The sequence below is a fragment of the Pogona vitticeps genome, chromosome 5 (assembly GCF_051106095.1).
Source record: "Pogona vitticeps strain Pit_001003342236 chromosome 5, PviZW2.1, whole genome shotgun sequence".
NCBI lineage: Eukaryota > Metazoa > Chordata > Lepidosauria > Squamata > Agamidae > Pogona > Pogona vitticeps.
This window is the reverse complement of record NC_135787.1, coordinates 152,961,608-152,987,443: the sequence shown is the minus strand read 5'-3', so window position 1 is coordinate 152,987,443 and position 25,836 is coordinate 152,961,608. Positions and strand designations below refer to the sequence as shown.

Sequence of the window (25,836 nt, the reverse complement as noted above, 5' to 3'; positions counted from 1 at the left end):
GCTTCGGTCTTGGGGGAGAAAAGGGTACTGTTTAGTTGCACAATAGAATTTCACTCATGCAGATATTTATTTGAGCAAATGTGCTCCTTCCTGTTTCAGAGAAGCAGAAGACCAATGCCTGAGAGATGTCTTAGGGTCTTGGAATCTCATTTTTTGGAATGGACTAGGTGATGAAGCTCACATATTAGAATCAGAGCTCCGTTAAGAGGAAAATACTCTTGTGTTTATATTCACATAAATATTCTGTGATTTTTCCCTTTTCCCTCATTATTCATCTGAAGAATGCAAGGTCAACTTGCAGAACTAAATTAAAAAAAAATTATTTTCCTTTATTTCCTGGGGGACGTCTCATCACTACAACCACAATGACCTAGCTACAGGGTAGTGTAGAAGAGAATAAATAGTGGCCAAGCAGTTGAAATGCTTGTCTTGCAGTCGTAGTACAACAAATTATTTAGGAGGAAAATAACAGAGCTGTTTTATAACGTCTGTTTGTCTGATTTGGGGAAAACCATGAGGCCAAAATATAACTACCTGGCAAATATTGGGTTCACACACACACACACGTGCACACACGCACACACACACACAAACCCTTCATGTTTTCTCTAACATTTGTGGGATTTGCTTTAAAGTAACACAACACTGTTCAATGAAGGGAAATCCAAAGTAATACATAACAGGTCTGTAGACACTGAACTGGCACCATAAAAAATGAATGACTGCTGAACTCCTTTGAATAAAGCCCAAGACCTCTCCTGATTACTCCAGACACTGAGAGAGAGAGAGAGAGAGAGAGAGAGAGAGAGGTTACCTAGACCCTCAGTGTCTGGAGTGATCAGGAGTGGTATATATATTTGCACAGTTGTAGGGCAAACTGAAAGATCTATATTGATACTACTAGGTAATATTTGGCTCTAGAATTTTCTCTTTTCCTTCTTATCCAACTTAGATTATGAAATTCACACTATTAGGATTGTGTGTGTGTGTAAAAGACTGGATTAATGACTTCATTCAGTTGTTTGGGCTTTGAGTGGCTCAGTCACAATTGGTGCACAGGTGCTTATCTCATCTACCTGTTATTTTTAATGTTGGTGTGGCTGGGGAAGAAATGATTTCAGTTTTCATTCTTGTAAAATTCACCCTCATTTCTTGTGATTTGTGGTTTAAACAAGCATTTCAGTGACATGTTCTAATGAAGTCTCAGAATCCAGCCAAAGGAAGTAGAATGTTCTACAAAAATCTATGGATTCCTGTAAAGGAGTAATCAATAAGAACAAAAAATATAGGTGCTTTGACTTTTGGATGCCGGTTCCTGTGTTCTGCTAGTCTTAGGAAGTATGGCTTCATGTTGATTTAGTGGCTCTTTCTTGGTTACTGTACGTGTGAGTCTGATGTTTAATCCAGAAGGAAGGCTGATAATTTGTGTAAATGTTGCCAGTCCATTCTGTTTGCTGGCTTTTAAAAAACACACAGACATACACATCACACATACATGAACAAGACCCAATTAAGCTTTCCCTAGGAAGAAAAAATAATTGCAAGTTTTTCTTCATTTAAAAGTAAACTGAAGCTTACACAAGCATTTCAGTGAGGACTATACCTCTGAGTTCTCAAACAAAAGAACTATAACAAATGAAGCATTTTTATTAGTGTCAGCATTTTGAATGACACATACCATATTCCACCTCATGTGCTCCCTAAATTAATCTCCAGTACTGCTAATGTAATGATTATTTTGTGTTTTATACAACCTTTTATTTTACAAGGTTCCTTTAAGACTTAAAAGGAATTGGAGATGGAAAAATGCATTCTCTTCTAATAATTAATTATATCTTGATTTGCTATACAGTTTTTATTGGCTGGCTTTCCTGTAAAGGTATCAAAGTTATCTAAGCTGTCAGCCATTTCTCTGGACAAAGCCTAATTATCTTTAATCCAATTAACATACTGCCTTATCACTTCCTTTGTTCTAAGTGCAATAGACCCAGTCAGATATCTATAAACCTAGGTCTATAATAAATTCTATTTTAATATGGTTTGCTCTGAATACAAATTCCTGATGAATAAGAAATGACTTCAAGCATCTTTAAACTTATGATAGGTCCCAAAAGATATAATTTTATCTACTCTGTGTCCAGCATTTTGAATCGGACATTTTTATATTACAGTAGGAAAATGATTTGCAAATTGTGGCTATAGTGTTTTATATTCTGTACTATTTAGTAAGAGATACAGACCCATTCTTGGTTATAGACCTTAATGTGGTGAGGCGTTTGAGTGTGTCAGAGAAAATGAGAAGAAATACTATCAGGAGGCTACATGTCATGACCCCAGCAGGGTCATGCAAGGTGGAATGGTCAGAGCTGGCACACCAGACCAAGAGGTGTTTGTTCTCTTCAAGAATTAATGGTTGCATGAGCAGAATGTAATTGAAAGTTGGTGATGGGGGTGAAGAGATTATAGAAGGACAGCTAGTGAACAGCAGTGAAAGCTGGAATTGGAAGACGATCTTTCACAGACAGTGGAGGTGAATACTGAAGCTAACTCTCATTTGTTCTTCACAGAAGGCAATGGCAAAGCACTTCTGAATATTTATATTTCAAAAACCTGTGATGAGATTATCAAAATGAAGCAAGAGATAGTGCTGTAAGATATGATTCCCAAGTTAGAAGTCTTCTGGGTAAAAGGAAAGGAGAAGTACAAATAGTGCTGTCACTAATAAAGTAATTGGAATGCAGTTAAAAGCATGTCTAGCTGCAAATATGCACAGAGGAAAAAGGAGATCCTGATGCTGCATGACACATATAATTGGAACACAGAAAAAACTCCAAGTGGAATTGAGTAGGGGATTTTCAATCAGATAGTTACAAGGTGTTTTACTCTGAAAACATTAAAGGAGAAAGTGTGGCTCTAACAGTGATGTGAGACAGCACAAATGGGACACAACAAGTGTCGTGAAGTCTGACTGCATATTAACCATCTGACTTCTGTCAGTCTGATCACTGCTCCAGCTACAGAGACTGAAGAAACTGAAAACTTTTATCCAAATATATAGAAATAAATTGATCTCACGGTAACAAGGGATGTGCTGATAATGATGCTTGAACAGAATGATAAAGTAGGTAGTAAAGTGAACCAAACATAATTTTTAAAAAAAATTGGTCTAGGGGCCAGAAATGAAACACGACATCGACTCACCAAATTCTGTGAAGCCAATAATTTATTTATTGAAAATACATTCTTCATGCAGCCTGAAAGATTATTGTGCACATGGACATTACTGTACAAGGAGTAGAGAATATTTTTAATTTCCTAGTATCATTAAGTGTCTAAGCAGTCTGGATAAGCCACATAACACTATTGGGAAATTAAAAGTGGATGGGAAATTGAAAGCAGCAAGTGCCACTTTGGCTTGATCCCAATGATTGCAGGTGCTGGAATCAAACCAGAATGGAGCGATCCTTCCCAGAGAGAGAAGAGAGAGCCCTGACAGAGAATCCAGAAAATACGTATAGGAAAGCTCTGGAAATGGGTTGGTTCATGCTGGCACTTAAATCATGTGGGCACTAGGATAAGGAACAAACCAGCCTATTCCCAAAATAGACCAAGCAGCAGCACAAATGCCCATGTAGTCACACCAAATGACTACATAAAAACTATGCAACTTCAATGCTGACAAATTATGATAAAATTGGAATGGATAGATATTTTTCTATAACTTGATTCAGTGAATCAAAATGAAGACTATGTTTTGGATGTAAAAAACCTCAAGAGTGCAACAGTGAAGAGACTAGAAAAGATGAGTTGCTGGAGACCAAGGCGAAAGTCATTAATATTATGGAACTCCTGAGTACCACACACAGATGTGTAAGTTGAAAAATGAAGAAAACTGGCGGTTCATTTGAAACATGGTGTTACAGTAGAGTGGCTTTGAAGATAACATAATAGTAATCATAATGTGCCAATTCTGACTTACAGTGGCTCTTTTCAGGGTTTTTCAAGATAGAGAATGTGGCCACAGAAGTGGTCTACTATTCTCTTCTTTTGAAGGGGTATCTTGGGACTGGGCAGCTTGCCAAGACCACACAGGCTGGCTCTGCTTGCAGGAGTCACAATGGGAAATCGCACTCTTAACCTCTGGATCTGCAGTCAGATACCTAAACCGCTCAGCTATCCAGCCAGCTCAAGAAAGATGAAGTAAATTCTAGAGCAAATGTGCCCTGAATTTAGAAGCTAAAATGACTAAACAATGGTGACTGTAGTTGGACCTATGATAAGAAAATAAGACTTACTGGAAAAAATACTACAATGCTAGAATAAGTGAAAAGCAGTAGGAAAAGAGGAAGACTTAACATGGGATGGATCGACTCAGTAAAGGAAATAGCATTCTTTAGTTTACAAGACCAGTACAGGGCTATTAATGACAGAGCCTTTGGGAGGTCATTAACTGATAGAATCACCAAAAGTCAGAAGTGACTTCAAGAGAAATAAAATTATAGTTGATCACCTGTGTTCTTCTCTTATAGTTCTGTCCTCTCTGTTGTAATCTTCTCTTGCAAAACTGTCTCCTGTCCCTTCATGTAATGATTTTATTATGACGCCCCTTTTTACAAAAGCAGATAACCACTGAACAATTTCTATTACCACAGCTGTGATGTGCTGTGTCTCAGGTTCGACATGAGTACATTACAGTCTGCAATGCCTCTCTGTGTGTTTATTTTATAATGGGATTTTCTCTCCTTCTGTGACATTTCTGTGACAAACACACTAAGGTACTCAAGTATTTTAAGCAAAAAATCAAAATGGGAGGCTTGAAAATTATTGTTAAAATTAAGTGAAATGATTAACTGCATCCAGAGTTCACAAGAGCAGCTCAACACTTGTTGAGAAGAGGCTAGTGTTTTCCCCTGTACTAGCACTAGATCTCAATGTACCACATACTACACATTGCATGTCCCTTCCCTTCCTCTTCCCCTTCTCCAACAAAGAAGATACACTTATCATGGTGGAGTATTTCTTAAAGTTCTTAGATCAAAACCCAGAAAATACCCATTTGCTTGGATAGATTGGGGCTACATGATTTTAGAGACATTTGGCTTGCTGTGAAGTGCCATCAAATTAACATATCATAATCCTTTGTCTTCAACAAAGAATTTTACCAGCTGTTTTTTTAAATCCCTGCTGCTTACCCACCCTTCTTTATATCATACCACAGGGAAAATGTGAAATCCTAATTGAGTGAATAAGATCAAGAGAGGGATAGATGGGAGCCATTCAGCCATTCCTTGCCCACTTTGTAGCAGAACACTTACAGAAGAATGCTTCTTATAGAGTGGACAACATGCAGGCCACCAGACACATGCAGCCCTCCAGGGGCTCTGAGGCCTCAAGCATCCTCCCCCATTTCCATAATGTGGAAAAAAATGGCTCAGAAGTTCTATTTGACCATAGCCTTTCTCATTCCATCAGCCTCACTCTCCGCATGGAGAGTGATGTGGCTAAACAGGAGAAGAGCTCTGCTTAAGCTTTGGCTTTCCACAAGAAGAAGAATCCCGATTTTCCTGGGTTTGGATGCAAGTGTGATTCCTGAATGTGGGCAGGGGCTTTCTTTTCTTCAGATGCATCATCCATCATGTGGAGAAAGTGGCAATAAAGAGGGGAAGGTTAGATATTTTGTCAGCATGTCATCAAGAAATGGGTAAGTGATGGAATAGGATTTTACTGTCTTAGGGCTACGAGGTTAATGCGGCAGATAATTCAGTAGGTAGAAACACTTTCCTGTTACCCAGGACTGCAGGTTCAAGGATATACAATATGCCTTTTAAAAATGGACAAAGGCTATTGCTTTCTGGGAAACAACAAAAAAATGAATTAGAAAGGTGCTTGACCTGATTCAAAATTCCCAGGGTATTCCCACCCCAGCACCTCTAATTGTCCTATTGAAGGTAAACATTTACACTGCAAAGTTTCCTTGTTTGTTTAACTTTACCACTGCTTGGGTTATGAAGAGTTAATGCACTCGGTCATGAGAAAATTATAAACACCTTCGCTAGCAGCTTATTTATGTATTCCACTACCAGGGCATCACAACACATCCTATTTTCGCTCCTGTTTCTCTCTCTCCAGAAAGTGATCTCTGTGCTTAAGTGAGCTGCATAAACTCTATCCTGCTAAATGCCTGGTAGTTGCAATCACTTCACATCACTGTTTTGCTAAGTGATTTCTATGTGCATCGTATGTGTTTTTCTTATTGGGGAATGCTCCTTCCTATATCTTGATGTGACAGAGAAATACAACCATATATCTGGCTAAATAGAAATCAGTGCTTTTAAGCCCTTGGAAGAAACGCCTAAATGCCTGAGGGCATTACCAACTTTAATTGTAGCTGTGGTATGTGATGGCCTGCTATTTCACAGTTCCCAGAGAGAGATTTTCTTTCTGTTTACTCTAAAAGTGACAAAATCCTGCTAGACTCTCTAGTATGTTTCCCACCTCCTGAATATTTGACAATTTATAGCTGCTTAGTTGCTTATTTGCATTCAAGAGATGCTGTTGCACCACTGAGCCAAAACCAGGATATTAATTGGGAAAATAGATTTATTGCCTATACATGTCTGCTTTAAGCTCATGGGGGAAAGAAAAATAAATATGGGTCAATGTCTTTGGTGGAAAGGATGTAATGATGTAACATAAAATGCAAAATATAGTATTACGAATGGTCACTCATAATTTGATTCCTGACGGTTTCCTACACATGGAATTAAAGGAAAGGGGGAAGCATAAAAAGTATATTTTTCAATGTATTTAAAGGAAATATACTTTGGATTAGCAGAGGAAAAATAAATATATTCTGTAATGTGCTGTGTATATACTGTATATAAGCACATCTCTGAACTTGACTTGAGCAAGCAACTAAAAAACGTCTTGCCAAACTGCCATCACATGTGAGTTTTTAAAAACTTCTTCCAAGTTGTAATTTCTTCATGTGGCACACTATTACACAGCAGTTTGTATGGACAGTGTTATTCATTCATTCATTCATTCATTCATTCATTCATTCATTCATTCATTCATTTTCCCATCATTTTATCTCATTTACATCCCTCTTGCTCTTAATTTAAGGACTCAAAGCAGCTTACAAAATGGTGGGAGTGGAGAGGAGAGTCATAAACCAAACTCTTCAAAATGCAGCTGAATATGCAATAATATTAAAGGAACATTAAACAGAAAATGATATAAAAGAAAAAGACAAAAAAGACATAAATATAAACACAAACATATTTTTTAAAAAAAAATTAAAGAGAAAATATGCTTGAAGGAAAGGTCTTTGGCTACCAACATAAATAACAGCAAGGAAGTGCCAAAGTTAACCCCTGTGGAAGGGAGTGCCATAGCATGGGAATGGTCACTTGAAAGGATCTCTCTAAAATCCTCATGAAACATACCTCCGGGGGTGGGTGGTATGACCAAGAAAAGAGTCTCCTGTGAAGATCTTGAAACTGGGGGGCCTCCTATGGGAGGTACATTCCTTTGAATAGCCCCAACTTGACTCATATAGAGCTTTGTAGGTCCTAAAACTAGAACTTCACATTGAATCTGGAAATGAATTGGTAAGTTGTATCCTGGGAATTATATCATCCCTGTAACTAGTCCCAGTCAGCAGGCTGGCTGCAGCGTTTAGGACATGCTACAGATTTTGACATGGTGGTGCTGTGGGTTAAACCGCAGAAGCCTCTGTGCTGCAAGGTCAGAAGACCAGCAGTCATAAGATCAAATCCATGCAACTGAGTGAGCTCCCATCGCTTGTCCCTGCTCCTGCCAACCTAGCAGTTTGAAAGCATGTAAAAATGCAAATAGATAAATAGGTACCACTTTGGTGGGAAGGTAACAGTGTTCCGTGTCCAGTCGCGCTGGCCACATGACCACAGAAACTGTCTCCAGCAAACGCTGGCTCTATAACTTGGAAACAGGGATGAAAACCGCCCCCTACAGTCGGACAAGACTGGACTAAATGGCAAAGGGAACCTTTACATTTGCCTACAGATTTTGAATATTCTTGAAAGGGAGACCCACATGCAGAATTTTAACAATAATTATCCATTCAAATGGGATGTAACTAAGACATGTGTTGTTGTAGCTATTAGATTAGATCAAACATCTCAAGGAACATATGTCACATCTTTATGTGGCAAGCAAGGAGCACCTCGGAAGAGTATGGCCACACTTTAGAAACAAACTATACATTGGTGACCAAAAAAATATGGACTCTATTCCTTTCATGGTGAGGCAGCCAGGTTGATGGAGCTGGGGAATTTGTGGGTAACAGAGAAAGAAGAAAGACATTATCAAGACTCATGAATGCTAAGGAGATGAAATTTCATGTATCTCCGTATCCCTCCCACGCCACATAGAGATTCTTTGGTCTAGCATCCTTGTTTGCACTAATTGGCATGAATGTGGAAATTATTTCAAACCTTTGCTTAGGCAGCCTAGTAACCTACTTTCACATCTTCCTTTTTCTATCACTTACATGCTTTCCCCATTCCTTTCCAGGATTCTTCAAAGTCATAACAGTTCAACCAATGATTAGCCTATGTTTACTGCTCTGAAGTCAACTTAAATGGAGCTTACTACTAGGAGAAGTCTGGCTCTGAGGAGAGAGAAGTTACACAGAATGTAAGTGCTTTGTATGAAATTCTCCCATTGTGTGAAACCTCAGTGATACATATGATGAACATTTCTTGATGTTTATTAATATAGTGAAGAACTGGTTTCATCGTGGATTTAACAACTGTGGGTCAATGGGAAACGCACATGGAAGCAGTAGGAGCTGAGGAGCAGAAGGGGGAAAGTCTTTAATTTCCAAAAATCACACCTACTGGTGATGTCATCACCCTTCTACTGGTGTAGGTCCACAACAGGATTTCAGTCATAAGGTACTCAGAAGTAGTTTATCATTCCCTTATTCTAGGATGCTCTGGGACTGTGCACCTTGCCAAGCCCATTCAGGCTGGTCTTCTACAACACTGGTCCCCAACCTTTTCCCAACCTTGGACTGCTTGGGGGGTGTAGCACACTTGCAAGAGGTGGGGCATGCTTGTGCACATGCTCATGGTGCACTCACAGGGGGTGCTTGTGTGCATGTGTGCAGCATGCTTGCAGGGGCGGAGCACACTCACGTGCATGCACATGCGCACAGTATGCTCACATTGGGTGGAGCACACACATCCGTGTGGTGCGCTCGTGGGGGGATGGTTGTGGGGGGCAGGAGAGCTGTGTCCGTAGCTCGGTCCTGCCCAGGCTGCGGACCGGGGGTTGGGGACCTCTGTTCTACAAGATATAATGAAGAATAAAATTCTGGTGCTCCAGTTTAGTGAGCTATCCAGCTTTAGAACATGCAGTACATGCATTCATGCATGCATATACTAGAAACAAAATGACGTGAAAATTCACTAGACAATACCCTTCTTCACAGAATATGGTTATATATATATATATTCAGTTCATTTGTCCCTCTATCCTTATAACTTGGAGCAATTTTGCAAAGTTGCAGGTGATGCCAGGGTTTGGACTGGATTCTCCGGCATGCATGATGTGTTCTCTGTCACTCAACTACAGTCACTCCCCATCACAGAGTTTAGAGAGCCCTGGTCATATAACTATCTATTTATATGAGAAGGCTTATCCTGATAACGGGGGAAGGGTTCACAAGGAGCTTGTCTGAAGATAAAACCCTATGTCTCCCCTGAGCACAGTTTTTCTTTCACGTGTGGCAATCATATGTTTGAGGAAAAATCAGGAGCAATATTCCTATTGATTTAAATGAAGTTGAATGAATGATACCCAATAGATTTTGGTAAGTGTTACAAAAAGCAACATCTTAGCACAATAGTTAATTTAATTTGCTAGTAGCATCTATAAGCCTCCCATTCTCACTTAATAATTTACAAACTGTGATCTGTACTAACTCCATCTGTCCAATTTCATTTATATCTGATTTTTGATTGCCACTTACTTCCTTATTCAGTCTCTCATCTTTCCACTTGAAAGTACTGCTGTCTACATTGTGTTTATTAGTTTAGCTATGTCTTCCAGGAGCAAAAAGCTGGTATTTACATGCAAACAATCTACACTTTCCCCATACATCAATTGTATCTAAAAGAGTTTGACAATCATAGATATTTCTATTCATCATATTATTTAGAAGAAACAAAAATGTCAACAAAAGAATTGGAAAAGTACTGGGCTGGCCAACTTCCCATCATATGTTGGTATTGAAAAGAGTCCCACATTGCCTTGAAAAAAACTAAAGCTGAAAATAATGGACTGAAATAGTATGTGATACCATTGGTATGCTCTTGTTCTATAAGATAAGATTTCTCTCCTTTTGCCACATAGGATGACTTATTGGGATAACCCTCTGTCACATTCCTGCTATACCAGCATCACCGGTAGGGTTGATTTTTGGTAAAGATTTCCTCCTTCTGCTTCTCAGCTCCCACACTTCATCAGTTCAAAAGATTCAGGCTAGCTGGGCAGTCGTCCAGTAAGCTATTACAGTAAAAGAAAAGTTATTGCAGCATTGGCTAAGTTTCAAGGGAGCAATTTTATTTTTGGTGTTGCTATCCCACCTTTTCCTCATAAGGGCCCTGATAAGGGCCATATAAGGATTGAAATGTTGTCTTTGCAAGTCAGGCTCACATGACAAGAGGACCTAGTATGGTCAGCAGGCCACTGTGCCTCCAGCTCTGAGTGTCTAGTGATGCACTTTGCATCTCTGGTTCTCAGGTCGCCTGGATAGTCATGGTAGGCCTGGAGCTAATGGAGGACACCTGTCAGAGAATAGGCATCCCTCCTAACCTATATCCTTTTACAGAGAGATATCTTTCCAGGTAGAGTAATGCTGGAGACAGCAAGTGGATTCTCCTTTTCCTCAAAGGAGCCAGGCAGTTCAGGGGTGGTCTTGAAGAAGGTGGTAGTACAGAGCATCATCCTGCCACTTATACCATAACCAGGTCATCTTACTGTCCAGAAATTCTGTGTTTCTCTAAACATTTACAGTATTTGTCATTTGTCATTGTGGCTTGTTTGAGAGGGAGCATTCACTCCTCTTTCCCCTGCAATTTATTTATTCATTACATTTATGGAAAAAACAATAAATTTCAAGCATAAGCCTAGGAGTATGCAGTTACCCTGCAATGGACATATAAACAGCTATGCTGGGGCTCAGCTTCCTTCTTTTACCATTTATTATTGATAAATTGGTGTCCTTGTCTAAAACCAGGTAATTCTAATATCAGGAAGAGATACTGTAAAACAGAGAAAAAGAGAGAAAACAATCATAGGGTCTTCTCAGGGATGGATGACTCTATCAGTTTTGCTTTCTCCCACATTCCATATATTTGAAAAAGCACAGCATAAAGGCTCACACCAATCTCATAACCCTCTGAGATTTTGATGTGGGGGTATTCACCATATGGACCACAGCCATGTTGCCACCAAAATGTGACAGCAGAATTGGCCCAGATCTCCACCCATAGCCATAGGGCTCCCAATACTGGGGGAAAATTCAAGAACGTAAGGTCCCAGGTGGCTTCAGAGTTACACCACTCCATTAGCCATAGACTGGCACACCATCAACCTCTAAAATAAATGCCATATCCAGATTACCTGGCAGTATCAGAGTGGACTTGAAATTCATCTCCCATGCATATCTCATCCCTCCAGAATAAAATTCCATTAAATCCATCTAAGAACTGTAATCAGATAGATAGGTCATTCTTATCCCCGTTGAAAGTCTCTGTCTATGGTGTGGTTTTGTTAGACCACTCATGGCTTTGCATAGCCTCCTAAGAATGGCCCTGCCTGGAGCAATTACTTTGCATGCAAAGTTGAGGTGACCCACTACCTCCTGCAGCTCCTTCAATGTAACTTTGGCACATTGTAGCAGGTTCCAAATTCGAATCCGTCGGTCCTCCAACTTACTATCTGGCAATCTGCTTGATTGTTAAAGGGTGCCCAATTCAATCCCCAAGAAGGTAATTACTGTACAGTGGATCTCTGTTTTCTCCCCTGATAAAAGTACATCAAATTCCTTTGTCACTAGCTGAAAAGTCAGCATGAGGTGCTCACATTTGGCAGACCCCGGCTTCCACAAAATTAAAAAATAGACCACATGAGAAAACCCTGCCCTGCGCTTAAAGGTCCACTCCAAAAATGAGCTGAAACGCTCAAATGCAGCACAAGATATTGAACTCCTCATTAGCATTGCCCTAGGCATATAATATAACCCCTCGTATTGAAAACCTAGTAACTAAAAATCCTCTGGGTGAACCAGCAATAAAAGAAAAGCTGACTTAATGTCAGATTTTCCAAGTTCTGCCCCAGTGCCACAGGATCTAACCATCCTTATTGCAGCATCAAATTATATATAACGTACTGTGCATAGCTCCTGAAGGATCTTATCATTCACTGATTTCCCAGCAGGGTAGGAAAAATGATGAATGAGGTGAAACTGACCCAGAACCTTTTGGGGGACTACCCCTACAGGGGAAACTTGCAAACTTGGTACAGATGGGTCAGTGAAAGGTCCTGCCACTCACCTCTCTGCCACTCCTTTCTAATCTTCTCTCCAACAACATCTTCCATACCCCTTACTGATTTCAATTTGCTTGCCATAAACAGGGATCCTAAAACTGAACTTGAACCCACCTAGAAAATATTGAGCTGTCTCCCTACCGGGATATGAAACCAATCATTCTGTTACTATCACCCATTTAATTGGCCTGGGGCCTTTTTGCAGTGGCAGATGGACCTGCTGCCTGCTGCTTGGGACTACCACTGTCCTTGTTGCCGCCTGGTCCTGGGCATCCTTTAAAGCATGCAGCTGAACCATGTGGGCCTCCACATAAGAAGCACTGATGCCAGAATCTGCATGGCTTCCAACTGCAAGGCCCCTTGGCATTAAATTCCCAGCAAACCAGGCAGGGTTTAACCACCTGGCCTGCCAGTGTGGGGGGAGTATTGTAATTGTTGGATCTCTGAATCAGATGTCCACTTTCAAACCAGTCACTCAGGTTGGGGCGAGAAGGGATCATTAACTGCAACCACAAACTGTTGTGATACATGTTCCGTCCCAGTGCATCTCGGGGTGTATCGCCACTCTCATACAGAATCTCTCATCATAAAGCAGCCACGCATGCCCTGGGAAATCAATCAATCAATCAATCAATCAATCAATCAATCAATCAATCAATCAATCAATCAATCAAAACCTTTACTGGCATATACAAAACACCTAGTCAAAAACTACATTCAGTAAAACTTGTTTGCAACTTTCTGAAGCAATATCAAAGTTTGTTCAGATTCAATGTAGTTTTACTATTTATTCCACAAGACATACTCTGCAACCCATCCTAAAGTCTATATATTGTATTAAGGCAAAAGCCCGTTAAGAGTATGCTTTCACTATGGTCCCAGTGTGTATCAAAAAACCTGGTAGCCAATTTACCCAGCATCTACTCCCACCAAGGTCTACCCAGATCACCCGCGCGAGCCAGGAGGTGAGGCTGAGGAGCCTGACGCCGAGAGAGGCCCGGATGGAGAAGACACGAAACCGGGCCTTCTCAGCGGTGGCTCCTCGCCTTTGGAACAATCTCCCTCCGGAGATTCGTGCGGCCCCTACGCTGGGCATCTTTAAAATCCAACTAAAAACATGGTTCTTCACTCAGGCCTTCCCTCCAGTCAACTCTTGATTTCTTCTTATTATTTTTCTTCTTATTTTTTCTATTTATATTATAGTTGTTTTGTATTATTTCTGCACTTGCTGTGTTTATTGTTTAAATTGTATGTTGGAAGCCGCCTAGAGTGGTCCATTGGTCCAGATAGGCGGGGTACAAATCAAATCAAACAAATAAACAAATAAACAAATCATCATCATCATCATCATCATCATCATCATCATCATCATCATCATCATCATCTCTCTAGCTTTTTTTCCCCTTAAATTTCTATTTCTCCCTATCCTCCTCTTTGGAGCTCTTTTTCTCCATTTGCCTATTCAGGAGTTTAAATACATCAATGTATTTACCTTTTCCAAATATTCTCTACTGGAGCTGGGAGACGGTGGTCACCCAAAGGCAAAGATTGATCCCTATAAGGAAGAACACTCCTAGGCATGGAATTATACCCAGTGTTTGGAATTGTGGGGTGGTGAAACTGCTGCAGACCTTCCACAAACCCTGGCATTTGGCTAGGAAAGGACCACTGTGGGTAAGGCACAGTCCAAGACTTTGAAGCTGGTACAGGCCCTACTGCTGTGCACGAAACCCTCCCTATGCTGCATGGCGGTAAATCAGCATTTGCCTGGGAGAAAACTGGTGGACTAACCTCCCTCCAAGGCCACATGCCTTCCTTATGTGATGCGTGTTGTGTAGCTGCAAACTCACTCCTCTTCACCAGGCTTGCCCTATTGATTACTTGGCACTGCCGGAGACTTGTGCCTCGTGCCCAGTTCTACATCAGTATGCAAGGACTGGTGGCCACCACCCGCTGAGTCCACTGCAGACATTCCTGCTGAAGTAGAACACTCCTTTTTTAGAACAGCAATACGTGACAACATTACATCACCCTGTTGCCTCAAGTCAGCCATCCTGTGCTCCTTAGGTTCTCTGTGTGACCTCCTCGGGATGGCCATATTAGCCACCTCCTTAGCCATTGCTCTTTTCATTTCCAGTTAATTTTATATATATATATATGCTGGTCAACAACCACTAGGCTGAGCCCAAAAAAGGGGGTGCCTAGCAACCCCCAAAGGCCTACTGTTATCGTTCTCTTTTTTTATAGTTAATAAAATTAAACTTAGAGGCTTTGTCCCTTCTCCCCTCCCTGAGAGTGGTGTCATCAACTGCAACACTGTTCTTCAGACAGGAAGGCAAAGCATCCTCACCACAGTAGCTCTGCGCCTGGTGGAGCGATCGAACTACAATGATGCCCCACTTGACGATTACCTCGTTAGACAAGGAAATAGCTTAACGATTAAGTTTTTGTGATCGCTTTTGCGATCGCAGAATGATATTTTAATAGGGAAAAATCACTTCACTATGATTGGTTCCCTGCTTCAGGAACCGATTTTTCACTTAACAATGATCAAAACAGCTGATCGTCGGGCTTTCAAAATGGCTCCCTGCTGTGTTTTAGGATGGATTCCTCACTTTACAGGCACCGGAAAATGGCTGCCCTATGGAGGATTTTCGCTGGACGCTGAGGTATTTCGCCCATTGGAATGCATTGAACTGGTTTTCAATGCATTTCAATGGGATTTTTACTTTCGCTTGACAACGATTTCTTTCTACAGCGACTTTGCTGGAATGGATTATCCTCATCAATTGAAGCACCACTGTATACAATTATTTGAATGAGATAACCTAGCAGAGTCAATAAGACACACTCACAAGGTTGAGAGGCAGTTGGAATAAGGCTTCTTTCCCCAGCTTATGAAGGGCTTGGAAACATTTTCTTTTGGAACTACAGTCACCAGTGTTCTGCAACCAGCATGACTTCTAAAGATCTTCAGAGCTAAAATACATAAAGTAACTTTTCCAGACTGAATAGTTGCACATGTGTACTTGAGTGCATACATAAGGGAATATGTTCAGTGAGACCAATACACTGACTGCTTTTTATGCTGCATTATCTCTATAGCACTTTTCTGTGTACAAATCACAGTTGTGAAACATCTTCAGTTCAGGGGCAATCTGTTGTGTAAGGTCTTTCATTGTGGAGACAAGATTTGAAAATGTCCAGCTTTTGGAGTCTTTCCACAGCAACATTGATCTAAGAACACATACTTGCTTTTGCAAGTATGGAGTAGCTCCCCATTCAGCAAGTCTTAGCCAAATATTAAACACTCTATATCTACTCACAGCTACATCATTGTGTAAGTACATGCTTTAAAATAGTGTTCAAGAATAAATCAATTCATGACTGATCACTTGACCTGGTTAATGGCAATCAGCCAATGGAATATAGGCACTTCTGTGCTCCTCAAAGAGTCACTCACTCTGGATGAGCTAAAAATGATGGTGGGAGAAAATGTTAAATTCTTCAAAAACCTCCAGTTTGTGAATGTGAGATACCGTGCTTCTCTACCCACAATTCAAAATGCTAGGAAATGGTCCATACACAATATCATATCTTTGTTGTTAGCAGAAAAAAAGGATTCCAAGCTTTACCTAGCTTGTCATTGGTACAACACCAATGACAGCAGTCAAGATGGTCTATAGGACACCCTCACATACTCACTACCATTCACAAAGTGACACCACATGAGGAAAAATTCCGGAAGATGACTTCTTGTTACCCAAAGAAAAAACAATTGTCCTGACTGTTTTTCAACAGGTGTGAATAACAGTGCTGATCTGAGGTACAGTTTAAAAGTTATAATTTGTTTGGGTTGCTCCCATTTTTAGAATTGCCTTATGGGATGCTGATTTGTTATGTTGCACAATATATTTTGCTGCAGTCTCATGCAGGAATAATCTGCCCCATCAGTTCTTCACACCGATGCCATTCCCACGAAATATCTGTCACAAAGAGTTCACAGCTTGATCAAATTTACATGACTGGCATGGGAATATCGTGGATGTGGGCCATGAAATACATATGGCCAAATACTAGAATACGGAAAGAGAATGGCAATGAAGCTAGTGTCAGTTGACTTTATTTTTAGGAAAATATTGAGCCTTTCATTGAACCTTACTGTTGAGAAAAAAAATTGAAAAATGACACCTTTTGGAATCTGTCCACGGGAGAGTCAGACGTAGGACACAAATCTGAACACCACAATACAGTGATGACCTTGAAAATTCCTCAGGGAGAGGTCTTGCTGAATTGAGACAGCTTAAATCTACAGGACTGAAGAAGTGAAATTTTAGCCGTATTCTTCAAAGCCCTCCTAACGTACACACGTAAATTTGCATTTATTCATTCCTGTGGATTTAAGCTGCCTCAGTTCAACAAGACCTCTCACTGGGATTCTTTACATCCAGGCTATAGAGTGACAAAGAAACTTTTTTCTGCCCTCATCATAGTCTCTCTGATCTGCACAAATTAGCTCTGTGCAGAACTAGTATCCTTTCCTTTTGAGAAGGAGAAAGAGAGATTGACTTGTTGAAAAACATGCAAATGAGTCCCCAAATGCTCCTGAGACTTAAAAGTTAAAGCAATAAAGCAGCCATCCTCACTATGTGTAATTTTGTATTAAAGGATTATTTCTTGTGTGTGTGTGTGTGTTATTATTATAACTTTTGTGGCAAATTCCTGCAAGTTACAATGTCAGTGTTGATCCTGTTCCATGCTGAGTTCCTTGACCTTGTGTGCAACAGATAATGTCTACACTGACTTTGTAACTTGCAGGAATTTATCATTAAATTATGTCATGTATGTTACCTCTGCAGTAGTATTTTGGCTACATTCTTCCTTGCTTTCTTGCTGTGTATGCAAGGTGAAGTCAAGCATTGGTTTAAACCACTACTAGGTAATGCTAGCCTTCTGCAACACATTGAAGATACTTCTTTGAAAAGAAATCAGTTGGAGGCAGTTCTTCCTCCACCATCTTGCAAGAAAGTCAGACCATCTTGATTCACTGGTTTTCTTTTGCTTAATATTCAGCAGTAAACCTAGTTGGGAGATGTGAGGTCATGTGAGCTTTTGTGTGTGACCCAAACAAACTTTTAATGATGTCTTTACAAGGCTTTGCAAAGCAATTAATATCCTCTGGGATTGGAACAATTCAAGCGCTAACCTCACTTAGGATTGAATTTACCTGATCTTTCCTTCAAATTGCTTCCCAAGCTGTTAATTTCAAAGTCGTGAAAACCGATAGAGGCAGTTGATTTTTTGGAATTGGAGTTCTGCTTGAGATCTGTTTCTTATGCTGTTGCCATGCTATTATATTTGATTATTAAATAAATAGTTTCTCCAGGTTCAAGTAGTTTTGCATGCAAGGAATACTAATGTCAAGTTTTAGCAACTCAATCACATGGTGACAGGGGGAAAAACCTCAGGCGCACAGCCAGAGCAAAATCCAGGTATCATGGTGAAAAAGGCCCACGTCATTGCAGGCACATATTTTGTATTTAATGTTAAATTACACATCAACCCATAATAACTAGCTATTCTTTCCCCCTTTATTTTCACTTTGCTTAAAGGATTCAATCTTAATCAGGAGTGTGGAGCAAGGAGGATTTTAACTTTTCACCTCCTGTTGTGATTTCAGTGTGACACCTGAAACTTGATTCATAGAAGCAAACAATTCATTAAAATATATGGGCAATGCAATATGCATAGTTGTGGAGTGGAGGAATAATCTAAATCAAGAATGCATGCAATCTGTTTCAAATCCCCTGCATCTACATTCAAAAAATAAAGATTTATTTTGCTCAAGTCCTAACTTATCACTTCCTTGATTAGGAGAAATATTTGCACATTATCTGAAATCATTTTGGTGTAGCTACACTTGCAGAAGGGTGAGGTCATCACTAGCAGATGGAGATTATTTTATAATGGAACACTTCCTCCATCCCTCCCACAGCTTTTTAAATTTGCAAACAGTCCCTTTCACCATGTGGAAGCCATGGATGGAGCTACAGGATGGGAAGAAGGAACCTTTCATTACTGTGCATCTTTTCCTGCTGGTGTCATGAGTGCAGCTGAAGATCCAGAACCTGAAGGGTTAACTGTAGCTGAAGAGAATGCTGAGCAATTAGAAATACAAACACCTGAATCACCTCCAGATTCTCCTCCCCCAGTAGACAGGCTGAGGGCCAGGCTGAGGGAAGACTTATGACAAAAAGGTCAGAGGATCGCTTGAAGGCTGCCTGCAGAAACATCTGATCAACTAGCCCTGAGTTCTGACAGGATGAAAAGGCTTCCACCAGTTCAAGGGCTGTTTTTACTATATAAGCAGCTCTCAGACGGCTGAAAGTCCATGGAAGCAATGAGTTAAACTTCTGGCTTGCATCCATGCTCCTGACAACCTTAAACCTTGTTCTCTGGACCCTTGGCTTTGTACTCTGACCCTGTTGTGTGAGTTGGCTTTGGTATTTGGTTATTGGCTCTGCATTCACTGAATTCCTGACATACTGTAGGACTAGCTTATCAAACTCTGCTGTTGTAACCCCTGGGAATGTGACAGCTGGTTAATCAATCAGTGGCAACAATTTTCAATAATGAAATACTTCATCCTCCTATCCTGTGGCTCCCACATCTTCCATGCAATGAAAGGGATTATTTGCACATCAAAAAGTTGTGGGGTGAAAGCGGGCAGTCTTTCATTATCAAAAATCTCCCCTGCTCATGATGCCTTAACCTTTTTCAGGCACAGTTATGTCGACAGAGTTTCAGCTAATTGTTGTTAAGTTACCCCACATGAGAGGCTCTCCAGTTTTTCTTGATTTTCTAAAATAAGTTATTTAAAAGTCTGCATTATGATGATGGTGATTTTGCTAGATACCTAGCCTATGCTTCTGGAGAAAGCCTCTCATTAAAGTGGATTACAACATACTGTAAAATATAAAATAAACAAACAACATAAAAAGAAATCTCCAGTACATGCATCATTAAAATCATAAACAAGACAGCCTCTGTAGATAAAAATTACACAAAGGCTCATTGGACCAAAGAAATATTAACATGTCCTCAAGGCGAAGAGAGGGTCACAGACACTCTTTCTGTGGAAAGCACATTCCAAAAATGTCCTACCATATATCTAAACTTAAGGTATCCAGTCTCTTTTTACCATGTCTTGATTATTTTCCATGCCTCTTCATTTCATTAAGTGTCTAGACCTTCATTTGCAGAGCTCCAATTTGTTGTACATGTGAGATTCTTTAAATACGCAAGTCTGGCTCAGGCATTTAGTGGTAACAGTAGCACATGAGCAAGGACATCCCCTATGTCAAATTCTGAGCCTGCCCAAGCCACCCTGGCCAGTGTCATGGGCAAACCACCTTGTTGGGTGCAACAGGTGTTCTTTCTCTGCACATTACACCCGGATCCTGGGGCAAGGTACAGCTGTGGGAATGGCTGAGCTAGAGATAAAAGGTGAACTGGAAGACTTGGAAGGGGAGGAACAGTGGAAAGACACAGAGATCTGGCTGGTGGTGTTTGAAGGGGAAAAAGTCTGTGCCAATCCATCCCAAGGGGAGCTGATGGTGTCACCTAAGGAAGAAGCCAGGGTATAATGGGATGGGGTGAAGCTCCAAGAGAGGAAGCATCTGGAAAGCTAAAGAGACACTGAGTGCTTCTGGAAACAATACAGACAAGCGGCTGGCACCCTTCCCTCCCATCTTAAGTCCTGGGTTCTCCAGCCAGCCCACTCAGTCTGATCTTTGTCTCCACTCCCAGCCATCTCAGGCAGCAGTTTCTCCCTGAACACCCATGTTCCTTCTTGCAGAGCCCAAGGACTAGGGGGTGTGGCCACAAAAGGGCAGCATGCCTCCTGCCTGCAAAACCTCTGGCAGTTTTCCTCAAGGGGCCTCCCACACAAGCAGTATCTATAAACTTTGGGGGTTGATGTAATTCCCCAACTGTGTTAACCCATTGGACTCATTGCAGGAGCTGGACCTTGTTTTAGACTTGTCTGTGCCCACTAGAGCCAGGGTCTGAGAAGAACTGTGTTGTGCCTCACCTGGAAGAGCCCAGTCCTGCTATGGACTTTTCAGTTAGCAGCCCCCCCCTCCAAGGTCCTGGGTCTGCAAAGGATCAATTGCCCACAAACAAACACTGGCTGTCAGGGCTGACTCTGCCAAATCCTATTTCTGTTCATAGTCAAGCTGGACCCAATTCTGTAAAAGATGTTTGGTGCAAGTTGTTTCCTCCCTTTAATAAAGTTCCTTCTTCTGCAAATACTCACCCTCTCATCATGATGCAGAAGTTTAAAATACAAAATGTACTTTGCTCTGCTACACAGAGCAGAATTATGGCAATATTTAGCTCAATTTCAAGTAAAGTATTTAGGTTACAGTCCACCCCAGAAGACAGTAAGACATTTCAATGAAGTGGGTTTAGCAATACTGCTGAGGTATTTAAACTTTTATATGTCTATGCCCCTGGCATTTTCCCTTTTAATGCTAAAAATGTAACACATCTGTGCAGTTTGCAATGTGAAATGGCTATATTGTTCTAAAATGCAGTGCATCATATTCTACAATTTACCAGTTAAACACTGAGATCGGCTCCTGAGCTACAGATTATACATTACATTTTTAACTAGAGCAAAGTTGCAGACGCACTGAAAGTTGTTAAGCCTTCCAGAGTGCTATAATGAAATGCACTCCTTATTTCCATAGCAAGCAGCAGGATTATTAATAATAAACAACACCTTTCCTTTCATGAATATTTCATTGTAGAGTTCAGTGATCTAGAGGGGATAGCATCTGCTTTTCCATAAACAAAGAATTTAATGACCTGAATATCTTTATCTTACTGATGGGCTGGTTTGTGGAAAAAAAATGCTCCTGAAGAAACTGTCAACAATATCTTCCCATCAAATCTAACATACATTTTATGCAGTGTTACTAGCATTGATTGCATTATCTTAACACGTTATTTGCAAGTTCACAAAAAGTGTTCAGATGTGAGATTTATAATCCTTCCATAACTTTGAAATGTGCTCATAACTTTAAGTGTTTGCTTGATGCTCTTATGATTTGAGTATAAAAGGATATATAGTTATAATGCGATTTTCTTCATATCTAAGCTAATTTGAATAATGTCAAAAACAGATTTTTTTTACATATTCTTCAAAAATTGGTAGGTTGGCTTAAAAGTATTGCTTTGGAGAAGTAATCATTACATCAAGACATGGCAAAAGAGCACTAAATCATGAATGACTTGGTGAACTAATTAACAGCTGCTCAACATGCCAGGGAATTCAGAGTTATAGGATGCCTGGTGATATTCATCATATAGAAACTGTGATGTTTTCTGTTTTTCATTTAATAGAATGAAAAAATAATTAGCCTTATTTTTGGATATATAGAAAATTGAATTACCACTAGCTCAGATTTTGAAAGGGGTAGCTCTATTCAACACCACAACAGCACAGTATTTCTGGAGTTTCCATTTCTGTCAGTGACATAATTTGTATGAACTGATGACTTATGAATCTCTGCTACATTAACTCCCATTACTATTGATGCAACTGGGTATGTTAAGGCAGGTACAGATCAGTTCTTTTCAAACTCCTAGAGGGCTGTCATTACATACAGTAGAAGAGGAGAAATATTTGTTCTCTGCTTCCCCAGATTGGCACTAATGCATATAAGGAAGTTTAGAAGTTGACTAAATAAGTTTCTTTATAAGAAGAACAGTTTGATCATGGTAGCTACTATCCAAGGATTCTCTCCAACTCTCTTTCTCTTTCTTTCTGGAGTTAAGTTTGGTGAATATTTAGTTTTGGACATCAATGTTATACAAAGTGGGTTCCCACAAGAAAGTGGCCTTTAGCAGCTCGCTTGGGGAAACCCAGTTTTCACCCAAATTGAAGGATAGTCAAGGGAAGCTTCTCTATGATTTTTTGTCTCTAGGTGCCTGGAGGGAACTTTCCTGGAGGTTCCTCTTTGTGGGTGTATAACTCAGACATCTGAAACCCAGTCTTCACCAAACCTGGAAGAATTGTAGAGGAGAATTAGAGGAAGCTTCCTGTAATTTTGGTGTCTATAGGCACCTGGGGGGCATTTTATAGCCAAACAAATAAAAAATCATTAAACATGATTTAATTCATATTTGTTGGGAGCATTGATTTGTAAGAGTACAAATCAATAAATTGGCAAGTTTGAATGAATTTGGTGATTCGTTTAAATTCATGCCCATCTCTAGACACGTCCATGCTACAATAGCTTCAGTTTAGTCATATTGGTTTCTAGAGAGATTTCAGACTTGATTTGATTTAGAATTTATTTATCTTTCTGGTGGGCCATGGTATCTGAGAGCTCTTCTCTAGCATTACATGTTGAATGCATCAAATTTTTTTGTAACTTTCTTCATTCTTCAGTTTGGACGTCTGTTCCTGATAATCAAAAGTACCATAGGGATGATCTTGGCCTTGGTATCCAGCAACAAATATTAAGACTTAACTGTATTTTCTAACTTCTTCACAGATGCCCTTCAAAGGTTCAGTCTACTGATTTCTTGGCTGCCTTGTCCATTGAAATTGAGGGCTGAATGAAGGTATAGAAAATCTTTAGCATTTTTTGTTTCTTTATTGTCAGCATAAAAATTATATTGTTATTCTGTGGTCTTTTTTGGTAGTCTTAATGTTCAACTGTAATCATACATTTGAACTTTCTTCTTTAACTTTCATCAGTCATTTCAAGTCTTTACTATTGGCTGTAAACAATAAAAAAAGATTGATTGCTGCTGTCATCTGCCATATATAACTGCACTTTAGGCAAATATACGACTAGGTTTTTCTTAAATTGAAAAAGCATCTCCAGAACCCGCCCTGCAATGTCATATTCTCATTGTAACACATTTAGCCTTCCCAGGTAGTTATATTAAGCAATCCCAGGTTGCCAGTAGGACATAAATTCTACCTTTTCTTTTCTTTTCCTTTTGCTCACTGCACATAACACTAGTTCAGAAGAAAAATGTTACCTAGGAAAGACTGTGCTGGCATTACACTTAACACACTGAAGCCACCTTTAAACAGATTTAAAATGCAGTAAATGTGCTAAATTGCTTAAATTAAGAAGATAATAAGCTACAATAAGGCCTATTTTGAAAGGTATTCCTTCAGCATTCAGATTTTAATAGTGATCTTTATATCTTCTAGAATTCACATGAATCTCATATTAGCAACTTTCATTGCACATCACTGAACTGATTATGTGGGTAAAACTGCAGAAAAAGGACAGGAGTTAAAGCAAGTGATAATATAATCAAACCTATTCTTTAATGAACAGCAACCCCATAACCCAACATTTCAGACATGGGTAGGAAAGAGGATCTACAGATTTTCTTCCCAATGATTATGACTTGATTACGAATGTAAGTCCAACCTTTTTTTTTTGCTCTTGCAGTGCTCAAATTGAAATGCTACAACAATGAAAAATAAATTGAATACAGGAACAAATTATCTGGGGAACAATATTTTAGTGTTTCTGACACGTCCAAACAATAACAATTAGATGGCTTGAATGGGATTGGGGGAAAAAGACTGGAAAAAAGATAGAAATGTATAGGGCAAGCAGAGTAGCAGTTCAGAGTTTTTTTGGACAATCTAGGGGAAAAGGCTTTAGAACAGTGGTTTCCAGCCTTGGGTAGCCCATGTGTTTTTTCCTAATAGAAGCCCTCACCAATAACTGTGTTGACCATGATTTCTGGGAGTTGCAATCCAGGAATAACTGGGTTGCTCATGATTGGGAATCACTGCCCTACAGTGTTATTCAAAATATTCAGGTATTGTGGATGGTTACCTCTTGTCATAAATCCAATCAATGGGTGAAGTGATCATCTGGGTCTTGATACAATTCTGTAAGCTACAATCAGAGACATGACAGAATTACAGTTTTTTAGAGATGTGTATGTGGAGGATTGTTTTAATCAAGAACTAACTTGGCTCAAGAATTGTCAATAATTAAATAAATAGCTCCCATGAAGGCAGAGCATTGGCAAAACCTGTAGAAAGAGGACACTTCACAAAGTAGAAATAAGTAACGTGACAACTGTCTTGATGGCAGTTGCTACTACACTGGGTCACTGATTTTGGGCCATCTGTTGTTTTTCCCTATGACACTGAAGACTGGATTTCCCTTCTCTGTATGTTTGCTGCATTTTCAGTTCATAGTACATACTGCTAGAATGACAACAGTGTTTAAAATTGTTAGACTGATCCATTGTATCATTACTAGAGATGAGCACAAATTAAAAAATGTATCACCAAATTCATTCAAAAATTGCTAATTCTTCAATTTTTATTTGTATGACTCAATGCCCGCAATGAATAAGAATCAAATAACTTTTAGTGATTTTCGATTTGTAAAATGGCCCTCCAGGTATAAAATGGCCCTTCAGGCATCTAGAGACACCAAAATTGCAGAGTAACATTCCCTCTCATCTACAATCCTTCCAGGTTTGGTGACGATTGGGTCTTGGATGTCTGAATTATACACCCACAAAGAAGGTTTCCCAAAGAACGTTTCTCCCAGGCAAGTAGAGTCACCAAAATCACAAAATCCCTGACTATCCTCTACCGTGCCACCAAATTTGGTGAAAACTAGGTTTCCCCAAACCAGCTGCTAAAGGGCACTTTCCTGTGGGGACCCATTTTGTAGATGCTTCTCTGTAATTTTGGTGTCTCTAGGTGTGGGAGGGAAAAAACTTTCCTAGGTATCCTCCTTGTGGGTGTATAACTCGGACCTCCAAAACCCAGTCTTCACCAAACCTGGAGGGATTATAGCAGAGAGTCAGGGGAAGCATCCCTGCTAATCTGGTGTCTTTAGGTACTCAAGGGGTTTTAAGGGCAAAAACAAATCAACAAATTGATCCATCGATTCAGCAGGAAAAAAAATTAAACATTCATTATTCATGATTTGTCAGCCTTGATGAATCATGAATCAAAATGAATGACCATATTTCTGATTTGTACCCATCTCTAATCAACATTGAAGTTGAGGATTTGTAGGGATGCAAGTATCAAGGATTTTTAAGAAGTCTCCATGAGGAATCATATATTGCACTTTTCAAAGCCCAGCAAGTATATGTTTGTGTCTTTCAGAACAGTGTGGATTTAGATTCATCATTTTAATGTAATTTTATATTCTCTCTCTC

The 25,836-nt window shown here is 39.9% G+C and overlaps 1 protein-coding gene across 11 annotated transcripts in view; it reads left to right on the top strand.

Annotated features, from left to right (window-relative positions):
- The window catches only part of MGAT4C (MGAT4 family member C), a 435,723-nt gene that overhangs the window by 299,123 nt on the left and 110,764 nt on the right, over positions 1-25,836 (top strand). For 9 of the 11 annotated variants that reach the window (XM_073000301.2, XM_078394807.1, XM_073000300.2 and 6 more), the window contains 2 exons: positions 8,557-8,679; positions 23,166-23,235. In XM_073000301.2, the coding sequence (XP_072856402.2) occupies positions 23,230-23,235 (6 nt within the window). In that variant the 5' untranslated portion in view covers positions 8,557-8,679; positions 23,166-23,229. The remainder of the gene's footprint in view (positions 1-8,556; positions 8,680-23,165; positions 23,236-25,836) is intronic. The other 2 variants (XM_078394812.1, XM_078394813.1) reach the window with 1 other exon arrangement.